This window comes from Chanodichthys erythropterus, chromosome 6 (assembly GCF_024489055.1).
Source record: "Chanodichthys erythropterus isolate Z2021 chromosome 6, ASM2448905v1, whole genome shotgun sequence".
Lineage (NCBI taxonomy): Eukaryota > Metazoa > Chordata > Actinopteri > Cypriniformes > Xenocyprididae > Chanodichthys > Chanodichthys erythropterus.
This window is the reverse complement of record NC_090226.1, coordinates 7,525,848-7,553,143: the sequence shown is the minus strand read 5'-3', so window position 1 is coordinate 7,553,143 and position 27,296 is coordinate 7,525,848. Positions and strand designations below refer to the sequence as shown.

The window sequence follows — 27,296 nt, the reverse complement described above, 5'->3', positions numbered from 1 at the left end:
TTGCCATCCTTCGGGATTCGGAGAACAAAAAATGTGTGCTTTTCTCATGCATTTTTGAAGCGATTCTTCTGTCGTCTAGGACAGCGCAGAAAAATCCTCTAATCCGATTGCGGTCAATAACTCGGGTCAAAAAAGTATGATCAAAGAAGTGAAAGAAAGAAAGAAAGAAAGGAGGAAAGAAAAAGGGACAACCTCCTTACATTTTAAAGCTCTTGCCCATGTGAAATTCTCACAGATCATTATCCAACTGCTGTGATCCTGTTTAAGAAGGTGCAAATGTGCAGTTCAACAAAAGCATCTGATTTTGATATTCTCTGAACATTGTTCAGTGTCTACAAGTTTAAACCAAGAACAACTCATTCACATTATAATATTTAAAGTTGGCCAATATCACTGCAAGATAAACCAAGCATACCTGAAAAGCTTTCTTATCTTCTCCTTTAGCAATTATCCAGTTAAGTGAATAGTTGATAGATCCATTAAAACTTTGCAATCAAAATTTTAAATTCTCAAGCATTCCAAGACCCTTTCATGCAAGATATCAGGGTTTTATCGCACTACAGTTGACTTTATAGCTGAAGATGATGGCAAGATGGGAAGGGGAAAAAAAGAGACTGAGTATGGAGGAGGTGTACCCTTCAAGAAAGAAGCGGTGGGCAGAAATAAAAACCAAAAGATCGAATGGAAAAGGGGACCAGAGTCTGGATTAGCAACTCCCATTGTCAATGCCGCTTGGGAAAGAAAAACCCGTGGACCTTCGAGAGATTACATTACGATTTTACATATAATGTTACCCGTTTCAAAGTACCGCAGCCTAGAGTAAATTACCCTTCATAAAAGTCAGTTCCTTGTGGTTTTAGGTGCTGTACACAACCTTTATCAATCCGGAAGTATAATGAGGTCAAACAAGATCTAATAAATGCAAATGTAAATAAAATGCAAATAAAAAAAAAGTTTTATTCATTATGAATTTTAAAATAAAATAAAATATTTTAAAAATAAAATATATATAAAAATAAAATATTTTAAAAAAATTAAAAAAATATTTAAAGAAATATAAAATATATATATATATATATATATATATATATATATATATATATATATATATATATATATATATATATATATATTTTTTTTTTTTATTAAATATTTACAAAAATTAAATATTTGAATAAAAAAAAAAAAAATAATAAAATAAAATAAAATAAAAAAATAGTGGTTTATTCAAACACCAAAAATGCTTACTGGTTAAAAACTTGTGTTTGTATTATTATTATTATTATTATTATTATTCATAAAACTAACCTTAAGCAACTGTAACCATCTGTTATGATCACATTTATTTGATAAAAAAATACAGTAAAATGTTAACATTGTGAAATATTAATACAATTCAAAATAACCTTTCTGTTTTAATATACTTTTAAAAATAAAATTAAATAGTGTTTTAAATGTTGAAGTAGTCAAACAGCTAAAACGTTTACTGGTTAAAACTTTTCTTGAAGACTCTTTTGGTGTAACCTGTGGTTTTTGGTGTAACCTGTGGTATTTAGTTCACACTTTGGTCCCAAATTCTACATTCGTTACTATTTTTAATCCAGTGTCTTTTATCATGCCTCCCATGAACAGAATCGGTTTTCTGGGACTTGTCGTAGGCAAACCGCGTACGGACGGCTGGAAAGGTCTTGTCCATTCCAATGCCATCGAGGATTCTGAAAGCAAACACTAGGAAAGCTGCACAAGAGACTTGCACCATGTCACGATATGTCACACTTGGGCTCTGATTCAACACTGGCAGACTTTCTGTCATACGCTGTTGTCTTAGAGCGCGTCTGCTAAAAGTATTCTGTGAGTAATCTCGGCATCACCTCAAAGCTCTTTGGTACATGAGAGCAAAACCGCACAGACAAATTTGTAAATTCCAGTTCGTCCATGTCAGCATGTCAAAGATATAGCACTGGAATAACTAAATATGTAGGCTATGCCTGCAGAACAATGCAGCCATTTCCTTCATGGTGATCCATTTTTAATTTTACACCCTCTGCTAAAGTTTCACTAGAGTAATATGCTTTTTTGAGCCATGAAAATCATAATATTTACACTCCACAAAAGTGTTGCAATGTTTGAGAGCCGTTGTGAACCTCCTGACCCTTATAAACCTCATCTTAACTACATACATCAATGTCTGACCAGTGGCGCCCTACACTTGACCTCTGCGGTCAGATAAAAAAACTTTTTATACTGTTTGACAAAGTAAATGATGATGATTTCTCTCTTTTCATATTAATCAAACTAACCTTAAATAACAGTAAGCAGCTCAAAAGTTCAAAAATTTCATTTGTTAACATTAGTTAATTACACTAGTTAACAAACTAACAATGAGCAATACTTCTAAAGCATTAATTAACATTAGTCACATTATTAAAATAAGATGTTTTATCTGTTAATATTATTTAAATGGACCTGAGCTAACATAAACAATGAAAAGTTGCATTTTTATAAGCTAACATTAACAAAAATTTATAAATTCTGTAACAAATGTATTGTTCATTGTTGGTTAGTTGTTAATGTATTAACTGATGTTAACTAGTGGGACCTTATAAAGCCATTATCATTCTAATATGCTGATTGGGTGCGCAAGAAACATTTCTTATTATTATCATCAATGCTGAAAACAGTTGTGCTTAATTTCTTTTTGGAAACTGATTTTTTTTTAGGATTCTTTGATGAATAGAAAATTCAAAATAACAGCATTTGTTTGAAATAGAAATATTTTGTAACATTATAAATAGTGGTGGGCCGTTAACGGCGTTAACGTGCTGCGTTAACGCGAGACTCTTATCGGGCGATAAAAAAAATATCCCCGTTAATCTATTCTCAAAGTTGGGTTGGGAGCTGGGTCTATTCTACACAAGTTATGATGACTTTCACCTTGATATTTTAGCGCGGATGTATACCTAGCCGAACTGACCCTTCGCAAAGAACCACCAGCCCCCCTTAGTTACTGTTGCTTTGGTCGACAAGCCGTGGTGCTGTCAGGCCCGTCACGTCACACAGTGATAAATGCATCACGGAGCAGAGGACACTGACAAGACAAAGCAGGTAACTTATGATATTTAACAAAGTCCCAGCTTTAAAACTGTAGTTTTTTAAGAAATTCAAACAATAAAACCTGTTTTCTTTAATGTGTTGTGACCATGGTCGTGACAGATTGCTGTAGCGCCTCAGCTCAAGAGGCTCGTAAACTCATCATCTCTTATCAGGCCATTTATAGCATCAGATAAACATGAATGAACATCAGAATCAGTGTTGTTTCAAACGCGGTAAGATGTCAATATACAAAATATAACCTATACAAAAGTTTAACTCCACTGAGGTTAATCTTCTCTAGTCATTTGCTGCGTTCCAATTCGCCTACTTATACTACGCCCTAAAATAAGTACTCTTTCTGTGAACAAAAAGTACTTAGGCTACTTTTGAGTGTGTATCAAAAGAGTAGACAAGCTTTGGGACATACTATCACGTCATACAGTTGCGTCTTTGCTCTCTGTCGCATCCAGTCACCGTAAACTGCCCTGTCAATCATCTTACATCCTCCACATTTCATTTAGCTAATTTCCTGCCGTATCGGAGAGAAATGCAGCACGTTGATCTGCAGTCGCGAGTCTTTCATGTGGAGAACTCTCCTCATATTAATGCATAAAGATGCATTTAAAAGTTAATGGCCAATCCGATCTTTATAAAAGTCCACATTGGTATTTGCAGATGAAAAATAACACATATAACATTAAATAAATATTTTCTATCAGTTTGAACTGATTATTAGTCACTCAAACAACCTCTCAGCGTCCATCGTGCATATTCGTCATGTTTTGTAGTTTTTAACACTTTTTACATGTGTTTGTAGTTCTGAACTGAATCCTCGTACAACGTGCAATGGGTTGTGGGCAATATTAGCCTTTTTAGTGTGCACGGATCCACACTTCGAAAATCTACCGGAAATAGTAGACCATCCGGGGACTTTTGGCATACTCTTTTCAACATACTATGCTTTGGCACACACTTATTTTAATCTCACATACTATTTAGGATGGATAGTATGGACATTGGGACGCAGGGACAATTTGGGTATCTCACATATTCTGAATGTCTTCGGCAGAATTCAAATGAGCCATTTTAATCTAGATTAATCTAGATTAAAAAAATTAATCTATGCCCACCTCTAATTATAAATGTCTTTACTTTCACTTTTGATTCATTTAATGCATGCTTGTTGAAAAAAAAGCATGCAGAGCTCGCACGGAACAAAAACTGCCATTTTTAGCGGATTCTGACTAACTTAAACTTGCATCTGATTGGCTATTGCGTTCACAAGCTCAACAGATATGTCTGTGATTGGCTTACAAAGCTCAATGCTGCAAAAACGATTTGTAAATAGAAACCTTTGACGGTCTTCACAGAGCGCTTACACAAACACTTTACAGGAGTGTTTTAAAGCTACCAGCGGGTATCAGCAGGTATCATCACATTAAATGATCAAATAGCAGGAACAAAGAATCGTTTTGGTGGCCGCCAAAATATTTTCAATGTAGGAAAAACCCTGGTATTGAGATGCATGTTAATAACAGGAGTAAATTGCAGTTTGTCTCAGCTGGCCACTTGTGATCAGATCACCTGAAACAGATCTTAATAATAAAAGATACAGAGGGGGCCAAAGTGGGTCACTATTGAAGTTAGCCAATCAGGACATCCTAAGAAGTCTCTGGTAAATGGTGATGACACAACTGCCCTTTGAGCCAAGGTACAAAAACTACAAATGCAAAAGTTAAAACTTATAATGATTAAAATGCAGATGCAAAACATCAACTATGCAGAAACATCAACAGTGCAGCTCAAGAAAGCAAAGTTCCTGACATTAAATTTTAAGGTTAATTTATATACAAACACTACCATTCAACAGTTCGGGTTTGGTAAGATTTTTTAATGTTTTTTTGCTATGCTCACCAAAGCTGCATTTATTTAATTAATAAAACACAGTAAAAACAGTAATATTGTTAAATATTACTACAATTTAAATCGATTTTCTATTTTAATATACTTTTAAACTGTCATTTAATCCTGTGATGTAAAAGCTGAATTTTCAGTATCATTACTTCAGTCTTCAGTGTCACATGATCCTCCAGAAATCTTGCTGATTTGGTGCTCAAACCAAATAGCTCATACGAAAGTGACAACCACAATTCAGCTTAGCCAACACAAAATCTCTATTGCTCTGTTTAATGAAGCACAAATTTAACGTGAATTGTATTACTTGAATAATTTACACAAAATTAATTTTTTTTTTTTTATTTGTATGACTCACAAAAGAGGATGTCAGAATGCCATTTTTGTCACCATTCACTTTCATCATCGTACCGTTCGGGAAAAACGATGCAATTAAAGTGAAGGGTGACTGAGGCTGTCAGTCCCTCACATTGTGCCTAACATCTCCGTTTATGTTCATTTGAAGAAAGAACAATGACATACAGATTTTTGAGAACATGGCTGAGTAAATGATTGGTGATTAATTTTTCGGTGAACTATCCCTTTAAATCACGCCGCTCGATGAATCCCCTAAAACGTAGTCAAATTCAAAGGACACATTCTCCACTACAGATCACAACAGCGTTAACGACTACTCGCATCCATCTAAATCAATATATTAATCACTACAGCGAAATAAATACGATCTAGTTCATTTCCACTCATTTAACAATGAAATAAAACCCATAAACTGTTCGAAGACACACGAGGAAGAAAGAATACAGGCAGCCATGACTTCATACTGACACATCAATGAAGAGATCCGTGCATGTGTTTGTGTGTGCGAGTGAGCGCGCGCGTCGTGTGTGTATGTGTGCGTTTTAAATCGCACTCACCCAGAACCACCGGGAATGAGGATCACCTTAGAGTCATGATGAGAGCGCTATGATCGCGGACAAAGAGACGCGGGACCCAGCTCGTGTGTACTGCTGTCAGCAGAGCAGATGAGTATGTGTAAATGTGCCTGACTCTCCAGATCTGCCTCTCAGCATGTACAGGAAGTGATGCAGAGGATGTGAGGTCACCGTGGAACAGACTGCGTCAGGTGGGCCAAAGACTCTATGAAATGGTGTGGCTCCAATTATTTAAAGAATCATATATATATATATATATATATATATATATATATATATATATATATATATATATATATATATATTTATTTATTTTATGTATATATATAATATATACACACACATATATACATTATATATATATATATATATATATATATATATATATATATATATATATATATAATATTTTGAGAGAAACATCAGTAATATTTAATTACAATTATTATATATTAATGTTTCTGTCACAATATATATATATATATATATATATATATAATATATACACACACATATATACATTATATATATATATATATATATATATATATATAATATTGTGAGAGAAACATTAGTAATATTTAATTACAATTATTATATATTAATGTTTCTGTCACAATATATATATATATATATATATATATATATATATATATATATATATATATATATATATATATATAATATTGTGAGAGAAACATCAGTAATATTTAATTACAATTATTATATATTAATGTTTCTGTCACAATATATATATATATATATATATATATATATATATATATATATATATATATACATTATATATATATATATATATATATAATATTGTGAGAGAAACATCAGTAATATTTAATTACAATTATTATATATTTATGTTTCTGTCACAATATATATATATATATATATATATATATATATATATATTTATTTATTTATTTTATGTATATATATAATATATACACACACATATATACATTATATATATATATATAATATTGTGAGAGAAACATTAGTAATATTTAATTACAATTATTATATATTAATGTTTCTGTCACAATATATATATATATATATATATATATATATATATATATATATATATATATATATATATATATATATTTATTTATTTATTTTATGTATATATAATACACACACACACACACACACACACATATATATATATATATTAGTACAGTGGAGTAACGATGATGAAAATTCAGCTTTGCACCACAGGAATAAATTACTTTGTCAAATATATTTAAATAGTACACAGTTATTTTAAATTGTAATAATATTTCACAATATTACTGTTTTTTACTGTATTTTTAATTAAATAAATGTATCCTTGGCGAGCAGAAGAAACTTCTTTTAAAAAAATTAAAAATCTTAGTGGTTACAAACTTTTGGACTGTACTGTATTTATATATATATATATATATATATGTATTTTAATAAAATAATCTAATCTAATATATATATATATATATATATATATATATATATATATATATATATATATATATATATATATATATATATATATATAAAAACAAAAATATTGTGAGAAACATTATAAAGATTTAATTACAATTATGATAAATATTCATGTAGTATTCAAACATAATTGTAAAAATATATTAATAAATATAATTATTTTAGTAAAATCAACTTACTAAAAAGTCTATTATGTTGTTAAATATATTTATTTTATACATTTATATAATGTATTAATCACAATATTATTGGCATTAACAATGATTTTTATATTTTTTATACGTTATCTTTTACATTTTTTCTTTCATAACTGTTTTATTGTTTAAATGTAGGGGTATTTGGGGTGCTTATACTTTAACTTTTTAATACTTTAATGCTAATTTATTTTCATTTTATTGCAAAAATTGACTTTCAAATATAAAATTATTCTGAGAAATATTAAATCATGTGACAACTTGCCCCAGTCTCTTCTATTATATTATGATTATAAAGATTATCTTTAAAGTGGTGGGATGATGTGAGAAGATGCATATGGATTTTGTTTTTCAATAATTTGAAAAAAAAAAAAAATACTTTTTTTTTTTTGTTCGCAATATGCTGAACTGTTTGTTTGAAAGTTGATTTGAAAGCAAAGTGAATGTTGCAAGAATCTCTGGCGGGTTCTTATACAGGATATGACATCATCATAGAGCTATGTGGCTGCCCTGAGCTAATCCTTATTGATGCCAAGAGAGAGAAAGAGAGAGAGAGAGAGAGAGAGAGAGAGAGAGAGAGAGAGAGAGAGAGAGAGAGAGAGAGTGACCCTCTCCCCTAACAATTTATCTAATCATATATGCTATACTGCATTAACACACCATACATACTGATAAACAGTGATAGGCCTTTATTATATTCAGATAGCAACATTTAAGGAGGTGTATGGCCTTTTCCTTTTCCATGCATTCATCATTACTCCCTAGCCTAACTGACTAACTATAGTTACACTATCTACTTTAAAATAAATATTATATGATAAAAACATTTGATAAGTGCAGGTGGTGAGCAGAGAAAAACTTATGTAATGATATAAGCTGTGTTTTACTGAGTTGAGCTGTATTACATAACAATGAGTTGTCTAGCTATTTGTCCGTTCAAAGGTCAATAACCTTTCAGACCTGCAGTTTTAAAAAGTCCAACTGCTCTTTTATAATTTACATTAAGAGGAAGTGATGTGACAGCCTCTTATTATAGTCTAAGTGACTGAATAAATGAATCTCACCAAGCATTGTACATCTGATTAGCTCCAAGTTCAATACATTTCAGACCTGATGTTGAAGATTGGGCGTTTGTAGATGGTGAAAAAACCACAAGCCTTAAAACAGAAACTATCCATTCAAAACCACACAGGAAACGGATGAACATGCAGCATCATGACACGTTCAGATTGTCTTCTTAAAAAAAAAAAAAAAAAAGCAGAAATGGAGTATCAGAAATTCCTACATTTAAATTTGGACTCAAGCCACCTCATACACTCTAAAGGCCCGTTCACACCAACAACAATTACTATATTAATGTCCACACCAGCGAACAATATAGTTGTTTATTCTAAGCACACGCTGCTGCAATTTTGTCATCTGCCGCTTTAAATAATCTAGCTCTTTCAAGCAGGATGGATTCTGATTGGCTGTCAATGTTTTTATCGTTCATCAGCTGGAAAAAAAATCATTCTGCAGTGATTCCAATGATAGCGTTTTTCTGTGCTATTATCGCTATAGTTGTGGTGGGAATTGTTTTATATTCAGAATGATTTTTTTAGAACTATATTGTTATAGTTATCGTTCTTGGTGTGAACGGGCCTTTACAAATAAAGCTTTTTAATTGGCATGACGGTTCCATGAAGAACCTTTAACATACATGGAAGCTTTCCAAGTTTCTTTAAATTATTAAAAATGTATTCACACAAAGAAAAAAAAAAAAAAAAAATTTTCACAAAAGGTTCTTCTATGGCATTGCTGCTAAAACCCCCTTTCAGAGCCTTTATTTTTAAGAGTGTAGTGAGTCCAAGATGACGTACATGCCAATCCAAAAGACAAACAAGAGTCCTCGCGCACAACTGCAGCTTCAGACGTTCTAATCCATGCTTCGAGTCAGATGTGCAAACAGAATTCCACCTATTTAAACAAAGCGGGCAGTTTGCTTTCATTTCTGCAAGTTCAAGGGGGGTGGAGGATTAACTACAAACTCAGGCCCCTTATAGACAGGCCGCTCACTAACGCCCAGCCAGAGTTCAGTGACATCAGAGAGGCGCATCACCCACGGCATGTTACGTCAGATGCTCCGTGAAATGATGGCTCAGCATTGTCTGAGTCCACATCTGTGTCAAAGAGCAAACTGAAACCAGGATTGTCATGCAAAGAACCTAAAGAAAAAAAGTGGATAAAACAAAGATTGAGAGAACAAAATTGAGCTTTTTTTCCCCCCAAATAGAATTAGGTCATTAGAATATTCAAAGATAATTTTGGTTGAACCATTGTGGTCACATGGACTATTTTAAGTGTCTTTACTACCTTTCTGGGCCTTGAAAGTGACTTGTGTTTCAGTCCATCGGAGGCAGCTCACGGATTTCATCAAAAATATGTTAATTTGTGTTCCAAAGATGAGTGAAGGTCTTACGAGTTTGGAGAGACATGAGGGCGAGTAATGACAGAAATTTCATTTTTGGGTGAACTAACCCTTTAAATGCTTGAGCTCTTTAAAGGTCTAGCTAGCCTCTGTTTTGTTTGACAACACTTCGAACGTCAACAGGAAGTTACTCCACCCAGGATCTGCACCTTTAAAGCAGGATGGATTCTGACTGGCTGTCAGTGTTTTTAGCATTCATCAGCTGGAAAGAAAAAATCGTTCTGAAAGTAAATCCAACAATATTGTTTCTCTGTGTCATTGTTGTTATAGTTGTGGGGTGGATTCTTCTAATTCTTTTACATACATATTTCACCTTTATGGCACTCCAAACAGGGTTATTATAGTTAACTAAAACAATAAAAACTTAAACGAGTAAAAATAAAAATATTTTTTAAAATCGAAATCAAATAAAATATAGATGAAAAACACAAAAAATTGGAAATGTTGGAAAACTGAACTAAGTTTAAGTTGAAGCACTAAAATTACTAACTAGAAATAACAACTAAAATGGAAATAAAAATTAATTAAACCTAACTTGTAATATTTACGGAAGAGGATTAGGGCTAAGAAATAATCAAAAAATAAAACCATTTTGAGATTAAAGTTGTTAAATTACAAGAACAAATTTGTTAAATTGAGAAAAAAAATGCAGTTAAAAGTAGAGATAAAATTGAGAATAAACTCATTAAATTACGAGAACAAATTTGTTAAATTGAGAAAAATGTTAAATTTCAAGAAAAAAAGTTGAGATAATATGTTGAGAATGAACTCATTAAATTATGAGAAAAGTCATTAAATTACGAGAACAAATTTGTTAAATTATGAGAAAAATGTTAAATTTCAAGAAAAAAAGTTGAGAATATGTTGAGAATGAACTCATTAAATTGAGAAAAAAGTAAATTACGAGAACAAATTCGTTAAATTACAAATTTGTTTTCTAAATTACGAGAAAAAAGTCGTTAAATTATATGACTTTATTCTCAACATTTTATCTAGACTTTTTTCTCGAAATTTAACAACTTTAATCTCAAGATAGTTTTTTTTTTTTTTTATTGCTTGGCCCTAACTCTTCCGTAAAAAAAAAACAACAAAAAAAAAAACAACAACAACAACAACAAAAAAAACATAAAATTACTAAATATTGAACTAAAATTAAAACAACAAGTATAAAAATAAAAGCAAATTTTAAATCTGAAAAATAATATTTTTAATATATATATATATATATATAAAAATAATATATAATATAATATAATATAATATATAAAAAATACATATAAAATACTAAAAAGCACTGGTTCCAAAAGGAGATTTTTTTTTTTTTTTTTTTTTTCAGTGGGACCCAAACAACATTAGACTCTATTGACTTTCATTCTATGGACAAAGAACAAGACATTTTTCAAAATATCTTCCTTTGTGCTCCACAGACCAAAGACATACAGGTTGACATGATGATAAATGAAGAATTTATATTTTTGGACAAACTATCCCTTTAATTTGTCACATTAACAGGCCTCTGACAAATCTGCAAAATTTTCAGCATGAATCTTCAGAATTCAGTAGAATGTATTTAAGCATGGTAAAAGATTACTATACTCTTAACAGTAGCTGGAAGTATAAATAAATTAACCTAATTGTTTGTATTAATTTAATTTAGTCAGCAAGGAAAAGTAAGATGAGAAAGTTGACACTAACAGCCAGGACACACAGCAGTCTCTATAGAAATTCTCGTCAGAACCCAAAATATTAAATGAACAAATATGCAAGAGACACAGAATGCGTAGAGTTCCGCAGATTCCGTGTGGGCCTACACGTTATTCACATCCCCAACTCAATGCCACCAGAACAAGAAATATCCTCATCTGCTTGACATACTCTAATCAACACATTGTCTTGCTATCATGCTTTGAGGAAGTCTAATGAATACCCATCTGTTAAACCCGACTGACCGAGATACAAAGAGCATGGGAGGCAAAGTCACAAGCCAAGGCAGGCCAAGTCTGGTGACCAGCGGGGATGCTGAAAACACTCACCGTCTCGTCTACGCCTTATCTTGGGCTGCTGGGCCTTGTCCAGTCCAGCTCAAATAAACCGGCAGAAGCTATCAAAATAAAGGAAGTGACCTCCCGACCTGGCGAGCCTGCAAAACGGTGATATTGTTTTTATTAGGGCAGTCAATGTGACACCTCCCTTCATTTGTCAGTGTTCTGTATCATCTATGCAAATGACAGGTCTGATAAAGTTTTCAGAGCCATCCCATTAATCAGCGACATGGCTCTGGAGAGGAAAGGGAACGACAATGGAAAAAGCCATCAGCTTGAATGACGGAAGTGCCAAGAGCCTTAGCTGCCATGAGGGAAATATACAAGGGTAGATCAGCCTTCTAAAGCTAGTCAGAACAGCTCTGAGGTTTGAGAGACATTGTCTTCTCCTTTGCTTTTCAAGTAAACTCAAATGTGCCCGATCAAAAGTGTTCCATAAAAGCCTTGTTGGTGATGTAAACGAAGGCTTTACACTGTATATGAACATGACATCCAGTTTCACACTGCTTTATTAAACTTACAATCAAATAATGTTATATAATTAATGCATGATCATTCAACTCAGTGGCACCGGGTTCAGTGTTCTAATTATTTGGATGTCAACTTCTCCACTAGCTGCGCGCGGTTGCAGAAGCAAATACGAGAGCCAGGTCTGCCGGTTGACTCCGAAATTGAAGCCACTGGCCACTCCTGGAGAGGGAACGCATCTGCTTTCTGCAGATCTTCAGGAGCTTCCTCTGCCGGGATCCATTGTGTTTTTGCTTCTTCAAAGTCCCACTGCATAAATCAAAGAAAAAATGTAGATGGTTTTAAAAAGAATTAGAATGATAAGAAATAATAAATATTAGAGTAACGGCACAAAAGTTTACATCTCGCAATTCTGACTTTTTTCTCAGAATTGTGTGATATTAACTTGCAATTGGGAGTTATAAAGTCAAAATTGCGATATATAAGCTCGCAGTTGTGAGTTTGTGTCTCACAATTCTGAGAAAATTCACAATTCTTCAGAATTGACCCTTGGCAGGGAGTTTGATTGACAGGCGATCTAACCAGTCATAACGCAGAATCCGCCATTTTGTCCAAAAAAGCAGTCAGGGGAGTTAGTAGATTAACGTTGGTGGACTTGAACTTGAAAAATTATGTGTACTGACATCTTTCTGTGGTTGAAATGTGGTTCACTCATGTTTATTTGATGATGTAAATTAAGAACGGTAAATTGCGAGATATAAACTCACAATTTCGAGAAAAGTCAGAATTGCGAGAAAGTCAATTGCGAATTTATATGTAAAGAGATGTAAACCTGCAATTGTGAGGAAAATGGTGAGAATTGTGAGAAAGTTGCAATTATCTTTTAAATTGTTTTATTCTGTGGCGGAAACAAGCTTCCATTACAGTGATAAAGCTTTCAAGCAAACAAAAAAGAACCAAAAAAAAAAAAATTCATTTTTAATAAATAAATATATTTGATGAATAATCATTTAATTTAATAAATAGTTAACGAATAATTCATATAAAATAAATGCATTTAAAAAAAATAAAAAAGCATTTAATGAAGAGTTCATTTAATTAAAAAAAAAAAAAGGTTAAATTTAATAAAGAAATTCATTAAATAAATAAATGCATTAAATGAATACATTTATATAAATAAAAATAAAATATACTTTTGTGTTACGCAGAAGAAACCAGCTCATGTGTATGGAACGAGATATGGGTGAATAAATGACAATTTTTCTTTTGGGCTAAACTATTCGTTTAAGGCATGAATAGCCACACAGGAGTGTTTAGTTACTCATACGCTCAGACACAAACAACCCCTCCTCATAGAACAGGGTTTAGAAAACCCCTCAGCCTGTCCACTGTTCTCCATGCATCGGGCGGGCGACAGACCCGCTCTTAAAATAGCAGAGTCGCGGGCCAAATCTCCTGTAGACTGAACAAGCATTTTGTACCACTTCCGATGCAGAAAGGTCCTGCCCTGTTCCTTTATTATAGATCTTTAACAGCAGAACAATCAAGCAACAACATGAACTTCTGGAACACCAAGCCCAGCTTTCTCTTTCACTGCTGCTTACAGTAAGTGACTAAACAGAATGGAATCGCAAGAATCTCACATTTTGATTTGTCATTTTGTAACCAAATATGTCCATAAGCCAATCTTTTCTCATTCAGATTCTTTGTAGATCTGTTTAATTATTTTATTCAACTCTCACAGCTAGTTATGCATCTTTATACAACTTATTATGTTACAATTCCACCTGATGGTGACTGATGCTAGTGGCTCAAAAATTAAACATTAATTTAACATTTAACATTTAATTTACATTAAACTGTCGGAAATTATACATTTATCTCCTGAAGACTGCTCTTGACATCAAGAAAGATGTCATGGTCTGAACTCTGGGCTCTCCTTTATCACACACTGTGTCTGAGGAGGTTCACATGCTTAGCTTTTTCCTGTTTAGTGAATAAAACAAAGTTCAATTGTTTTTGTCCAGGGCGATTTGCCTTTGTTTTAGATTAAATGACATCCTCAATCACTTGGCATTCCCAAAAGCCATTTAGAGAGCCAAAAAATTACCAGACCGCAACACAACAACATTTTCAGCAATACTGTTACAGGTACAATTTATATTTAGATGTTATATTGAGTGATCATAGTATAGAGACAAGTGTGCAAGCAGTATGTTAAATAAAGACTGTAGGTAAATCCTTTTGAAAGACTTTCAAAACTCAAAAAAGCATTTTTTTTCTCACATTTTACATGTGATTTGTTTCAAATTACCTTTCTGCTTTTAAAACCACCTTCTTTGCTACCATCTACCCACAGAGAGCAGTACTGCAGCCTCCATCTACTACACTGCATGTTCAATAGAGGTATGCTAGTTATTCCTCCATGGTTTGTGTTTGATTGAAATTAAAATTTAAAAAAAATGGGAAAAAATGGACACACATCTGAAAAGACAAAAGAATGTGGTTCTAACCTCTAGTTCCGAGCCGATAGAGGATGAATCAGTAGAGGTACCAGATGAACACTGTTCATCAACCCGCACCACCCTGACAGTCCTCTTCAGAGGAAGACTCTCTGATGAACCGTCCCGTGAGATGGTCACCTCCTTTAAACAAACCTGGAAGAGGCATCAGTCATCAATTTGATAGTTAAATCATTAACATACTGTTCAAAACACCATATAACCACTTTACCAAAATGAAAAAAGTGCAAACCTTCCTCATTGGCTGTATGTTGACATCCATATAGAGTCCCATGTCAGTCCCTTTGGGAGAGATGCCTCTTGCTGAGAGGTGCTTCTTCCTGTAGCATTCAACATTGTTGTTGTACAGCTGACCTTTGACAGAAGAGTCACCTAATAAAGATTCAGTATCCGAGTCTAAAGACCGGACAGAAGGGCGTTTATGGCTGGATCTGAAACAGGCGATGACCACAATCTGAAAGATCAAAGTTAAAGAGTGGATAGAGAACGTGTACATTATTTAACATGTCTAAAATTTCCACAAACACTTAAAAGCACTCCTATTTAAGATCCTAATTTTGTTTTAGAGGTCTACAAAAGGTTTTACATCCATCAAAGGTAAAAAAAAAAAAAAAAAAAAAAAAAAACTCAGTATATACACTGCAGCATCAGATGTTTTCTCACAGTGTCTGAAACAGTTTGGTAAAGGATTTGGCCTCTCTAAACCCCTCTTTACTGAGAGCCTACTCTGCTCTGATTGGTCATATGACCCAGTCTGTTGTGATTGGTTGGATACACAGTGAAATAAACAGTAAAGATGGCGTCAGATTTTACCGTATCAATTCGAGTTCTCATCCTTTTCAGCTACAACTTCATTGTTTAAGGGCGGGTCAAATTATGCATTGTTCGTGGGTAGCCAATGAAGACCATTGGCTGGCATTATGCAAATTTGTTACAAACCTGTGTAGGTTTGAGCAGGTAGTATGGCCGTTTCATTTCAGGAAATTCAGAATCAGTTCCTTCTTTTAGGAGTCATGCACTTTGATCTTTGCAGACCGCTTACATTCACAAATAGCTATATTACACACTACATGAAAGGCGATAACTGGGGCACTTTAATTGCACAGCAAAACATTTAAATCCAGACTTTCCAATAATGAAGACATTCAGTCACTCACAGCATGTGTCAAAGGATACAGAAAGATCCAGAACAGCACAGCTGAGAGCAGAGAGTATCCATGGCATTGCTTTGATAACTGATTTTAGCTCTGTGTCGTAGAGAAGAATGGCAGAGCCGTACAGAGCTCCAGAAACAGAAGACAGAACTCTAGAGGACACTTGCACAGCAGAACCCTGCTCTCCTCTATTCTGAAAAAGACAAATGTCACGGTTTACACAAAGTGCAATGAGGACTCGGGTATGCATTGCATGCAACAGTGGTTTGCAACAGTATTCTTTAATTTAATTTTCTGTTGAAATTTGTGCATAACTATTTTATTATGCCAAACAAGAGAACAGACATGATTGTGTTGGAATGTGGAGCTAAAAATAATCATTTAAATCAAAAAATGCCACCCACAGCTTTCAGGACGAAGGGAAACTTGGCAGTCCAGCATATTGTGAAGGACAGAAGACCCAGAACGTAACCAAGGTTCTCAGTATGGTCCTGTTCCCAAAAGACACATGCCATATGCAAAATACTGATAAGTCAGTTTTAAGCAAGAGATTTTGCATAAGTTTACATATAGGTTGGCTCCATATACTCTCTTTTTTGTGAATGACTTTACTTACATTGAGGAAGATGCCAAGTAGCCTCCTCATGGTTGGAGATAGTCTTTTTGCACTCGAATGAACTGGTAAACCCAGGTAAACACTGCCGCCCATTACAAACAGCAGACACACGGCTAGAAAATTCTGCCGCCTCCTCCTGGAAATCATTCTCATTTTCTTTCCTTGAGAGACCAAATGATACACCATTTATTGTGACAGTACAATTATACCAATGAGAGATATATAATATTTATCCCTTACCCATTTTTGACTTATACCATAAATAAATGGAGAAGGAGATTGACAGGAAATGAATAACATCCAAAATTGCCATATATGAAGCCATAGAAATCTGCAACAGATGCACAGAACATGTGACTTTCATTCAATGGGCTGTTTATAAGAGCAGACTGTTAGCATTGCTTACTTGTAGTATGGTAAATGTTGTGGCGTATAATGGGATGAAATGGTTTAACAATTCTTCTTATTGGCTGTAATGCTCAAATTTACTCTGGTCATGTTCAAACTTCTGTCTTCTGTATTTTACAAATCATTTTTTTTGGTGTGACTTGACATTATGTTTCGGTAGACCCTGCTATGTCACTGACTACCCAGATGAAGAAAAAAAAAAGTACACTTATATGATATACTTTATTTTCGTGCACTAATTTTGTACTTAACATACTAAAATGTCTTCTTTAGTACTTCTTAAGATCATCTTAAGAACATCTAAGTGTACTCAACTGTGCTATTTTGAGACAGTATGAAATATGAACTAAAATGTGCTTTTAATATACTATCTCTGTATTTAAAAAATGTATTTAGATACCACTTATAGTAGATTTGAACCCATAGTGTACTACAAGTAGTAGCTAAATACATTTAAATACAGAGATAGTATATTAAAAGCACATTTAAAGGGTTAGTTCACCCAAAAATGAAAATTCTGTCATTACTCACCCTCATGCCGTTCCACACTCGTAAGACCTTTGTTAATCTTCAGAACACAAATTAAGATATTTAGTTGAAATCCGATAGCTCCGTGAGGCCTCCATAGGGAGCAATGGACAATTCCTTTCTCTAGATCCATAAAGGTACTAAAATATATTTAAATCGGTTCATGCGAGTACAGTGGTTCAATACTAATATTATAAAGCGACGAGAATATTTTTGGAGCTCCAAAAAAATAAAACAAAATAACGACTTATTTAGTGATGGCCGATTTCAAAACAATGCTTCAGGAAGATTCAGAGCACAAATGAATGAGTGTGTCGAATCATGATTCAGATCGCGTGTCAAACCGCCAACGGCTGAAAGCACGTGACTTTGGCGCTCCGAGCAGCAGATTCGACAAACTGATTCACTGTGTTCCGATGCTTCTTGAAGCATTGTTTTGAAATCGGCCATCACTAAATAAGTCGTTATTTAGTTTTTTTTTTTTGCGCTCCAAAAATATTCTCGTCGCTTTATAATATTAATATTGAACCACTGTACTCACATGAACCGATTTTAAATATGTTTTTAGTACATTAATGGATCTTGAGAGAGGAAGTGTCCATTGCTCCCTATGGAGGCCTCACGGATTTCAACTAAATATCTTAATTTGTATTCAAGGTCTTATGGGTGTGGAACGGCATGAGGGTAAGTAATCTCTCTATTTCATTAATGTTATCTAAATTCATTCTGATGATGTCTGCATTCTTCTGTTTCATACCAGTTTCATAAGCATTTTCTTTCATACCCCCAAAAGCATTTTGGTCTTATGTGAACACATTCAAGCAGTGTTATCAAATCCGAATCTGCTGTTGAACAGTACCTGTTCCGGCCGGTAGGTGGTACTGTAAGTAGGGTGGTTTCACCGTCATTGATTCAAAGAGCTCATAAGGTAATGATAAACTGCGAACTTGTGTCTAATTTCTCACCAGAAAATCAAACTGTTTGGAAAGGAAAGCGCCCACTGCGCTGCACAAGTTGCCCACGAAACAATACAAGGCGCAGACTGCTTCATCGCCCCAACTGTTGCTTCGCGTTTTACATCTGTGATAAAGAAGACTGAGAGGGAGAAACAAATTATGAGAGTTTGTCCATTCACAAACGTCGGCTTATGTTAATCACACGACACTCACAGTGAACAGGAAACCAGTAATATAAAAGCAGACAAGACGTAAAGAGCAGCCGAGATGCAAATATGTTCTTCATATGTTGAAAGACAACCTTTAACAAACTCTGGGCTCCATCGGTGGACAGTGTCTAAGAATGTACTTTTATCCATATGTTTCCTTTATACTGTCACCTATTGAGGGAGAAGAAACTCTGAAAAAAATCAAAATTGTGTTTTTAACTTCTATCATTCGCTGCCAGCTGTCTGGCTGGTAGTCAAGCACCAGCACCTGTATCTTTTTGGTAACGCCCACATGCTTTGCTCATACATATTAATTAGGTATTGTTACGTTCACCCAGCTGATTGGCTGAGGTTACAAAGCAAACTAGCCTGTCCTGTGAAGTGGCTCACAAATCTCTATTTACATTAACATACGTAAAAGTACAGTTTATATTATTCCTAAAAGGCTAAAGCTGTACTTATGTAGCTTATATATGCTACCATATGCAATCTTGGGAAAAAAAAAAAAACATCCTGCAATGTGATATGCTGTTGCAATAATAAGTTTATGACTTCCTGTCATTGATATACTGCATGAAATAATTTCAAGTATGTGATTAGAAGGAATGGAATAATTTGCAAGAGATCTAAGCATCGAAAATATACAAATTCCCTTATGTATTAAGATACATTTAACCCTTTAAGAGGTTATTTACAAAAGACAATTGCACAATACCTATTATTAAAATAGCTTGGAGAAAATTACAAATCCCACTCCTAATGATGTATTTAAGAGAAATTACACTAAGAAACCATCACTAACTTGTCAGCTTTGCTAGTCATCCATATAATTCCACTAAAACGAAACCAGCAATTTTAGTAATGAACAATATTACTTTTAATGACATTATCAGGAGAGCTTCACTTATTAGCGTTTGCGAGTCCATTAATCTTGTCATCCCATACACTGATAAAATAGTTATCATTTCTTTATTATTATGAATGATGACATTTCAAACAAAGAGGAATGTCCAAATGTCCAGCAGCACTTGTGAATCACTTCAGGGTATGATGATGAAATTTGAAGATTCATTCAAGAGTCTTTGCATTAAAGAGTGTATTAAATCCAAGCATCTTCAGTGGTCGTGCTTGCAGATTGATTAGAATAGGGATCACGCATCCAGATGTTTGGTGAGTCTTCTCACTTTCTCCTTCTTGTTCCGGTTTCCGTGTTTTTTCCAGGGTTTCCCGGCCTGCTGTTCTGTGTTTGCATTTGCAGGCCCAACAGGACCATTTCCAGGCTTATAACCCATCACCATCTGCACACCCTTGGTCAGAGCTCGCACATTTTCCTATGAAAAATTACAGATTATATGAGTGATTTCAATTTCAAAATTTCATATTCATATTAAGGATTAGTTCACCTAAAAATGAAAATGATCTCACAATTTACACACCCTCAATCCATCCTAGGTGTATATGACTTTCTTCTTTCAGTCAAACATAATCTGAGTTATATTAAAAAATATCCTGGCTCTTCCAAGCTTTATACTGGGTACAATTTTTGGTACTAAATGGTACAATTTCTTTTTTTTTTTTTTTTGAAGCCAAAAAAAAAAAGTGCATCCATCCATCCTAAAAGTAATCCATACAGCTTCCAGGGGGTTAATAAAGGCCTTCTGAAATGAAACGATGCATTTTTGTAAGAAAAATATCCATATTTATAACTGTTTTTTAATTTATAAAGTTATGAATATGGATATTTTTCTTACAAAAACGCATCGCTTCACTTCAGAAGGCCTTTATTAAGGCCAGAATATTTTTTAATATAACTCCGACTGTGTTTTGCTGAAAGGAGAATGTCATATACACCTAGGATGGTTTGAGGGTGAGTAAATTATGAGAAAATTTTTGGATGAACTATCCCTTTAAATAGCTGTGTAATGTACAGTTATCACAAAACAAATCCCTTCATGGGTTGAATCTCACTTGATGAAAGAAACTTTTATCCACTGTGTTCTCTATGCGTTTGACTTTTGATGGTTTGTCGGCATTGCTAGCAATCTGTTCGGCCTCTGCTATCTGCTTTGCAAACCTTTCGTGCTGAGGCTGGAAGTCTTTAGGGTTGATGTGGGGTGGAGGATGGCAGTAAAGGAGTTTGCCCTACAGAGATTCAGAAAACAGGTTAGCGTCTACCATTCTCAATAGTATTCTCAATTCATAACTATAAAATTCAGAGCTGGTAGTGGCAAATGAAGAGGCACTTACACTGACATAGTCTTTCAAAACGTAACGGGCTGATCTTGACTGGTCTGGCTGGCCATGTGCTGTCATGAAGCCTCTCATATCTGCATGAAGAAAATAGATTATGATTGGTGACAGTTGTAGTAGAGTTAAAAAATGAATCAATTGGTGTGAAATGCCTAAATTTGAACATTCAAAGTGAACTGACATCCATATGCCATGAGCAGCTCCTCATAGGTAGGCGGTCGATCAGGGTCCTCGTCTTCTCTCGGTCTGATGATGTTGATACCGTAGGTCCCCTCCAGCACAGTTCGAGGGATAGTCTGACATACGTATTTAGGTTAAGGGCAACATCCAAACTTTGCCACTTTATCAGATGTTATAATGCTACAAAAGATTTCTATTACAAATAAATGCTGTTCTTTGAAACTTTCTAATCAAATAATCCTAAGTTTTTTTTTACACAAACATATTAAGCAGTACATCTGCTTTCAACAACAGCAGCAAATCAGCATATTAGAATTATTTTTGAAGGATCATGTGACACTGAAAACTGGAGTAATGATGCTGAAAATTAAGTTTTGCATGACAGTGATAAATTACATTTTTTAATATATTAAATTATTTTAAATTGTAATAATATTTCACATATATATACATATATATATATATATATATATGTTTCACTACTTTTCATCAAATAAATTTAGCCTTGGTGAGCATAAGAGACTTCTTCCAAAAATATATATAAATTTACAAAACTTAAAACATCAAGCATGTCATGCAATTGTCATGATCATTGCTGTTTAAAAAGGTTATCAAAGAGATGGCTGGAACATGATCTCTCATCTGATCGATGGGTAGGATCCCGCAGCAAATCATCTCGGCTTTGGTGGACACAAAAGATGGCATGACCAGTCCGGGACAGTCACACAGGCAGAGACCAGGTTCAACAAACAGAGTCTGAAACACAGACACACCAAGAATAAAAAAATAAAAAACCAAGAACAAACTGGCCTTGTAGTTAAAACATGTTTATACATGTTTCTACATTTCTAGTTGCTAAATTCTTGATTCTGATTGGTTGACAGCTATTGGTATACAGCTTGAAAATTGGTGGTGTAAGGAATTAGTTAATCACCAAGAGTAATTTAGGAAAAGAATCCAAAAAATGAAATTTCTGTCATTAATTACTCACCCTCATGCTGTCCTAAACCTGTAATTCCTTAGTTCATCTTTGGAACACAAATGAAAAAACTTTTGATGAAATCTGAGGGTTTCTGAATCACACATTGGCAGCAACATCATTGCACTTTTCAAGGCCCAGAAAGGTAGTAAAGACGTTCGTTAAAAGATCATTAAAATAGTCTAACCCTAACCTTAATGTTATGAATGTGGTTCAGAAACCCTCAGATTTCATCAAAAATATCTTAATTTGTGTTCCAAAGATGAACAAAGGTCTTACAGTTTTAGAACGACAGGAGGTTCTAACCCTTTCATTTCCAGTAACTCCATTGTAAATTGTTCTTTAATTAAAAAATAATCACCTGAAAATGCTTTGTGTGTCCAGGTGTAGCTGAAACTGAGACTTTCTTATTCCTCAGGATGGTGTTGATGGTGGAACTTTTTCCAACATTAGGATATCCCACCTTAATGAGAATTTAGAGTGGAAACATGAATATGAGTTCTGATGGACAGTGACATAAATTTGATATATTATAAAACTGTAGTTTAAACTCACCAATCCAACTGTGATTTGTCCATCTTTGCATGTCGGCCCAGAATGCACAGACTTAAACATTTCCAGCAGCTCATTTTTGCGTAACAAACGGCTCGAGTTGTAGAAATATGAAGCCGCTGTGGACTCTGCATGATCTTCATCTCCTGATTCCTCAGAGCATGTCTGCCATTCTGCCTCATCAATACAGATTCTTCCTTCTTCATCTTGTTCACTCTCATCTTTCTCTTCATTTGGTGAAGTGCTATTTTCCTCATGTCGATCTGTGGCATTTTTGGAAGACGCTTCCTGTTCTGTATCACTCTGATCCTCTTGGTCCATCAGCTCTTCTCCCTTAACCAACAAACATTGAGGAGAATCAGAATAATGAACACTCAGTTCTCATCACAGAAATAATGCTACTGACAAGAATGAGTCGCTTCAAAACTGAATTCATTTGGAAGGCCTAGACCTAAAAAGTTTAGGGGTCAATAAGATTTTTTTAAAGGGTTAGTTCATCCATAAAAGAAAATTCTTTCATTAATTACTCACCCTCATGGCGTTCCAAATCCGTAAGACTTTCGTTCATCTTCGGAACACAATTTAAGATATTTTGGATAAAACCTGAGAACTCTCTGTCTCTCCATAGACGGCTACACAACTGACTCTGACGCTTCCGAAAGTTCATAAAGAGATCGTAAAACTAAATCCATATGAATTGAGTGGTTTAGTCCAAATTTTCTAAGGAGACACAATCACTTCATATGATGATCGCTCACATGATCCTTCAGAAATCATTATAATATGCTGATTTGGTGCTTAAGAAACATTATTATTATTATCAATGTTGAAAGCAGTCGTGCTGCTTCATATTTTTATAGAAAATGCAGTACTTTTTCATAATAATTTGAAGAATAGAACATTTACATTCATTCATTTAGCAGATGCTTTTATCCAATTCATCTCTAAAAAGTTAAAAAGAATAGCAATTATTTGAGATATTATTTTTTGTAACGTTATACATTTCTTACTGTCACTTGATATCAATTTAATGCATCCATGCTGAATAAAAGTATTAACTTCTTTAAAAAACACATTTACTGACCCCTAAACTTTTGAACAGTAGTGCGCACACACGTCTTGCATATCTTATCTATATATCTTATCAATATATCTTACCTTCTCCTCTGCCTCGAGTCGTTGTGCCTCAGCTAAAGCAGACCAGAACACCGCTCTGATCCCTTCTTTCTGGAAGTATCGGGCCCAGGCTCGCCGCTGTTCTCTAGTGAGCAGGTCAGCTTTGTTCAGCAGAAGCATGTTTACTTTGTGTATAGAGACCTCTTTTACATATTTTTCCTGATGGAGACAGAAAATTAAGTTTGATTAAAAAAAAAGAAGAGCAAGTGTAAATATTTTGAGCCAATATCTCATTGTTACTTACAAGATCTGGACAGCGGAAGAGAAGCGGGTTTCTGGCATCAACGATTTGAACCACAACATCACTGAGGATTAAACAAAATATTAGTATTCTAAGAAATCATCAAATAAAATATCAATTGCACAAAAAAGGCAAACCTCCTCTCAATAACTCTCCAGAGTTGCCTCCAGAAATCAAGATTCCTCTCAAAAGGGGTAAGAATCAACTTCTGTTCCTCTTCCAACCTAAAACAGAGAGTACATCTGTTCACAAACACTATCCTGTTGGTGAATTTAATTTGCTGGTCTTTGGATTGAATTTATCAAACATTCACCGAGCCAATTCTCTTCTCCATGTAAGGAAACTGTCCCTCTCGGTCTGCTGTAGAACCTCAGGGCTTGTGCTCTCGTCCCAAGGGGGCCTGCAGTGACAGAACACAATAATCTGTATCTATGACAGAGCAGTGGAACTTTAATACAGGTAAAAAAAAAAAAATAAAAAAAAAAATCACATTTAATTACACAACAACATACCTTCGGGGGATTCGTAAGAGCTCTTTGTTGTCCTCATGGAGTTTCTTCAGACGTCTGGACTCCTCGGCGGAAAGCAAGCCAGCCCTCGCTTCAGCTGGGACAAATTTTATGTTCATCTTCTCTGAAAAACAATAACACATATATTATTCTGTTGCTAGCAGGGTTATTTTACATAAGCTATTTTCTCTGAATGTGCGAGACTTCCGATTCGTTAGCTGCTGCTGAATGTGATTTCACCAAGATCAACATCTTTGTGGAACATTTCAACCAATCAGATTTGAGGGAAAAGTTTACAGTTTATGTCAAGTTTAGGCTTGCAACCAGGGTTAGGTGCTTCTACATCAATGTTATACACCAATCTTTCCCCTCTGATTTTAGGGATACGTTATGGGTAGGATTAGGTTTAGGGGTAGGAATAGGGTTAAGACTAAATTTTCGGACAGGAATGTTCCAGGATCAACAAAGTACGTTGATCCAGGAACATGTCTTACTTGGCAAAATCACAGTGACCGTTAGCTGCTATAGGGAAATAACTTGAAGAATAACAAAGTGCAGAAATTTGCCACAAACTAGTTTGTTTATGATTATCATAATTAATTAAAATAGTATGATAGCAAATACTAGTTTGGAATATCAAGATGCATAACAGACTGTTTTTCATGTCACCAAACTTGATGATAATATTTCTTCCCTATTGTGATGTATATCTGAGTGAAACGGCTTCTCGAACAAAAAGAAAACCTAAGGCGGGACTTGGTTTTGTCCAATTGGAATTGATTGGAAGGATGTGGCTTGCTATTGCTGTGATGTCATGTGAGTGACAGGTTCCTCCGCCCTTGCGCCAGTAAACGTGTCATCAGAGAAGAGATGTCACTCCAAGAGGGAGGGGAAGTTATTTTGATTAAAGATTATGAGGGCACGTGAATTAAAATAAAAATAAATAAAAGTAGTCAAACTTGATTTCATGTTGACTAAATTTTTAATCTAATATTTATATTTAATTTTAGTTAACAATAACAATCCCGGTTCCTAGAAATAATATAAATGATCCAGAGATATCACCTACCTGCAACAAACTCAGTTCCAGCGAGTTCAGCTGTGGCAAGAAAGTCATCCAGAGAGCTCTGCTCTGTGACAGACTGTAGGTTAAGTCGACCCCAGTCATATCCATCATTCAGCTCGCTGGTGTGGAGCTAAAAGACATAAAACAATGACTCAACATCAGATTTCTTGAATAAAACTGGCTTAATTTACATCCACTAAATCATGTTAACATCTGTTTCCCTCTTGCCAAAGGCATTCTATTTCAACAGGATATTTTGTACTCCAAATGTTTTTGGTTTATGACAACAACAAAAAAAACACTTTAAAATAATAAATATTTGTTTCTACACTTATGTTACTCTTATCGTACGTTTTTCGATCACTCTCTAATAAAAAAATGACAAAATAATAAGTCATGGTTCTCCAATTATTTGATACATTTTTCTATATTTAAAGAGCTCTACAATATTCTAGGCTAATGCTATATTTTTAAAAACGCTTTTATGATCCGACACTTTTTCCTACCCATGTGTCATTTCTCCTGTATCCACGGCCTGCGTTCAGTCTCTCCTTTATTAAAGCTCTCCCCAACCCTGAGCCTTCTCCACGAGTCTTCTTCTTCCCCATATTAGATACTTTACACGGTTAAACAGCAATAAAAATTTGTCCGCGAGCTGTTCATGGATATGCGAATAGACAGAACTTCACCCATGTGACATGTTTGTTATGGCAAAGGAAGGAAGTCGCACGGAATGGTTTATGAGGGGAACCTCCTCTTCAGAGGAAAAGGGCGTTAGGAACAGATCCCTTTTTATGTTTGTTCAGCTTAATCAAGTGCATATGTTTACATTTTAAAGATTGAATGAGATTACAGCGAAAAGATAAATCATCGCGACACGTTTGGTTTGTTCCAGGGTGTCTCACTAAAATATGTCCGATGAAAAACCAAAGGCTTTGCTTTGAATAGTTCCAGTCAAGTCAGTGAACAAAAATGTGACACAAAACAAGTCATAAGTCACACGGGTATATTTGTAGCAATAGCCAACAATACATTGTATGGGTCAAAATGATCGATTTTCCTTTTATGCCAAAAAATCATTAGGATATAAAGTAAAGATCTTGTTCCATGAAGATATTTAGTAAATTTCCTACCGTAAATATATCAAAAATGTATTTTTGTGAGTGGATATGCATTGCTAAGGACTTAATTTGGACAACTTTAACGGTGATTTTCTCAATATTTTGATTTTTTTGCACCCTCAGATTCTAGATTTCAAATAGTTGTATCTCGGCCAAATATTGTCCTATCCTAACAAACCATACATAAAAAATAAATAAATAAATAAATAAAAAAGTTTA

General features: G+C 34.3%; 3 protein-coding genes across 5 annotated transcripts in view; all 3 read right to left on the bottom strand.

Moving 5' to 3' along the window:
- The window catches only part of atp13a3 (ATPase 13A3), a 50,509-nt gene extending 44,441 nt beyond the window's left edge, over positions 1-6,068 (bottom strand). For both annotated transcript variants that reach the window (XM_067387936.1, XM_067387939.1), the window contains exon 1: positions 5,922-6,068. The gene's annotated coding sequence lies outside the window, so the exon portion shown is untranslated. The remainder of the gene's footprint in view (positions 1-5,921) is intronic.
- A 6,634-nt stretch (positions 6,069-12,702) lies between these two features.
- Positions 12,703-19,183, bottom strand: tmem44 (transmembrane protein 44). Of its 2 annotated transcripts, XM_067387190.1 has the most exons (9): positions 19,008-19,183; positions 18,804-18,933; positions 17,143-17,233; positions 16,903-17,063; positions 16,691-16,777; positions 16,309-16,479; positions 15,365-15,586; positions 15,124-15,267; positions 12,703-12,919 (listed from the first exon to the last, which is right to left on the bottom strand). In XM_067387190.1, the coding sequence occupies exons 1-9, from the start codon at positions 19,151-19,153 to the stop codon at positions 12,731-12,733; spliced, it is 1,341 nt and encodes a 446-aa protein (XP_067243291.1). In that variant the 5' UTR covers positions 19,154-19,183; the 3' UTR covers positions 12,703-12,730. The 2 variants fall into 2 exon arrangements, with proteins under 2 accessions (XP_067243291.1, XP_067243292.1); XM_067387191.1 differs by lacking the exons at positions 18,804-18,933; positions 19,008-19,183 and adding an exon at positions 18,698-18,775.
- Positions 19,184-19,540: 357 nt separating this feature from the next.
- Positions 19,541-26,697, bottom strand: lsg1 (large 60S subunit nuclear export GTPase 1). The gene is made up of 14 exons (XM_067387189.1): positions 26,463-26,697; positions 25,960-26,086; positions 24,894-25,014; positions 24,695-24,781; positions 24,519-24,605; positions 24,385-24,445; positions 24,123-24,299; positions 22,968-23,297; positions 22,774-22,875; positions 22,046-22,189; positions 21,435-21,558; positions 21,251-21,330; positions 20,972-21,145; positions 19,541-20,334 (listed from the first exon to the last, which is right to left on the bottom strand). Exons 1-14 carry the CDS (start codon positions 26,562-26,564, stop codon positions 20,155-20,157), a joined length of 1,896 nt encoding a protein of 631 aa, XP_067243290.1. The 5' UTR covers positions 26,565-26,697; the 3' UTR covers positions 19,541-20,154.
- Between the last annotated feature and the right edge of the window lie 599 nt (positions 26,698-27,296).

Excerpts from the sequence above, each read along its gene's own strand:
- tmem44 (XM_067387190.1), bottom strand. The coding sequence starts at position 19,153 with ATGGATAAAAGTACATTCTTAGACACTGTCCACCGATGGAGCCCAGAG. Across the intron at positions 17,064-17,142 it reads ATGGTATAAGTCAAAAATGG|GAAAGAAAATGAGAATGATT; the intron begins GTAAGGGATAAA and ends TGGTCTCTCAAG. Across the intron at positions 12,920-15,123 it reads CTATCGGCTCGGAACTAGAG|TGGGACTTTGAAGAAGCAAA; the intron begins GTTAGAACCACA and ends TGATTTATGCAG.
- lsg1 (XM_067387189.1), bottom strand. The coding sequence starts at position 26,564 with ATGGGGAAGAAGAAGACTCGTGGAGAAGGCTCAGGGTTGGGGAGAGCT. Across the intron at positions 23,298-24,122 it reads GACTCGAGGCAGAGGAGAAG|GGAGAAGAGCTGATGGACCA; the intron begins GTAAGATATATT and ends TTGTTGGTTAAG. Across the intron at positions 21,559-22,045 it reads ATGTTCCAGCCATCTCTTTG|GTATGTCAGACTATCCCTCG; the intron begins ATAACCTTTTTA and ends TAACCTAAATAC.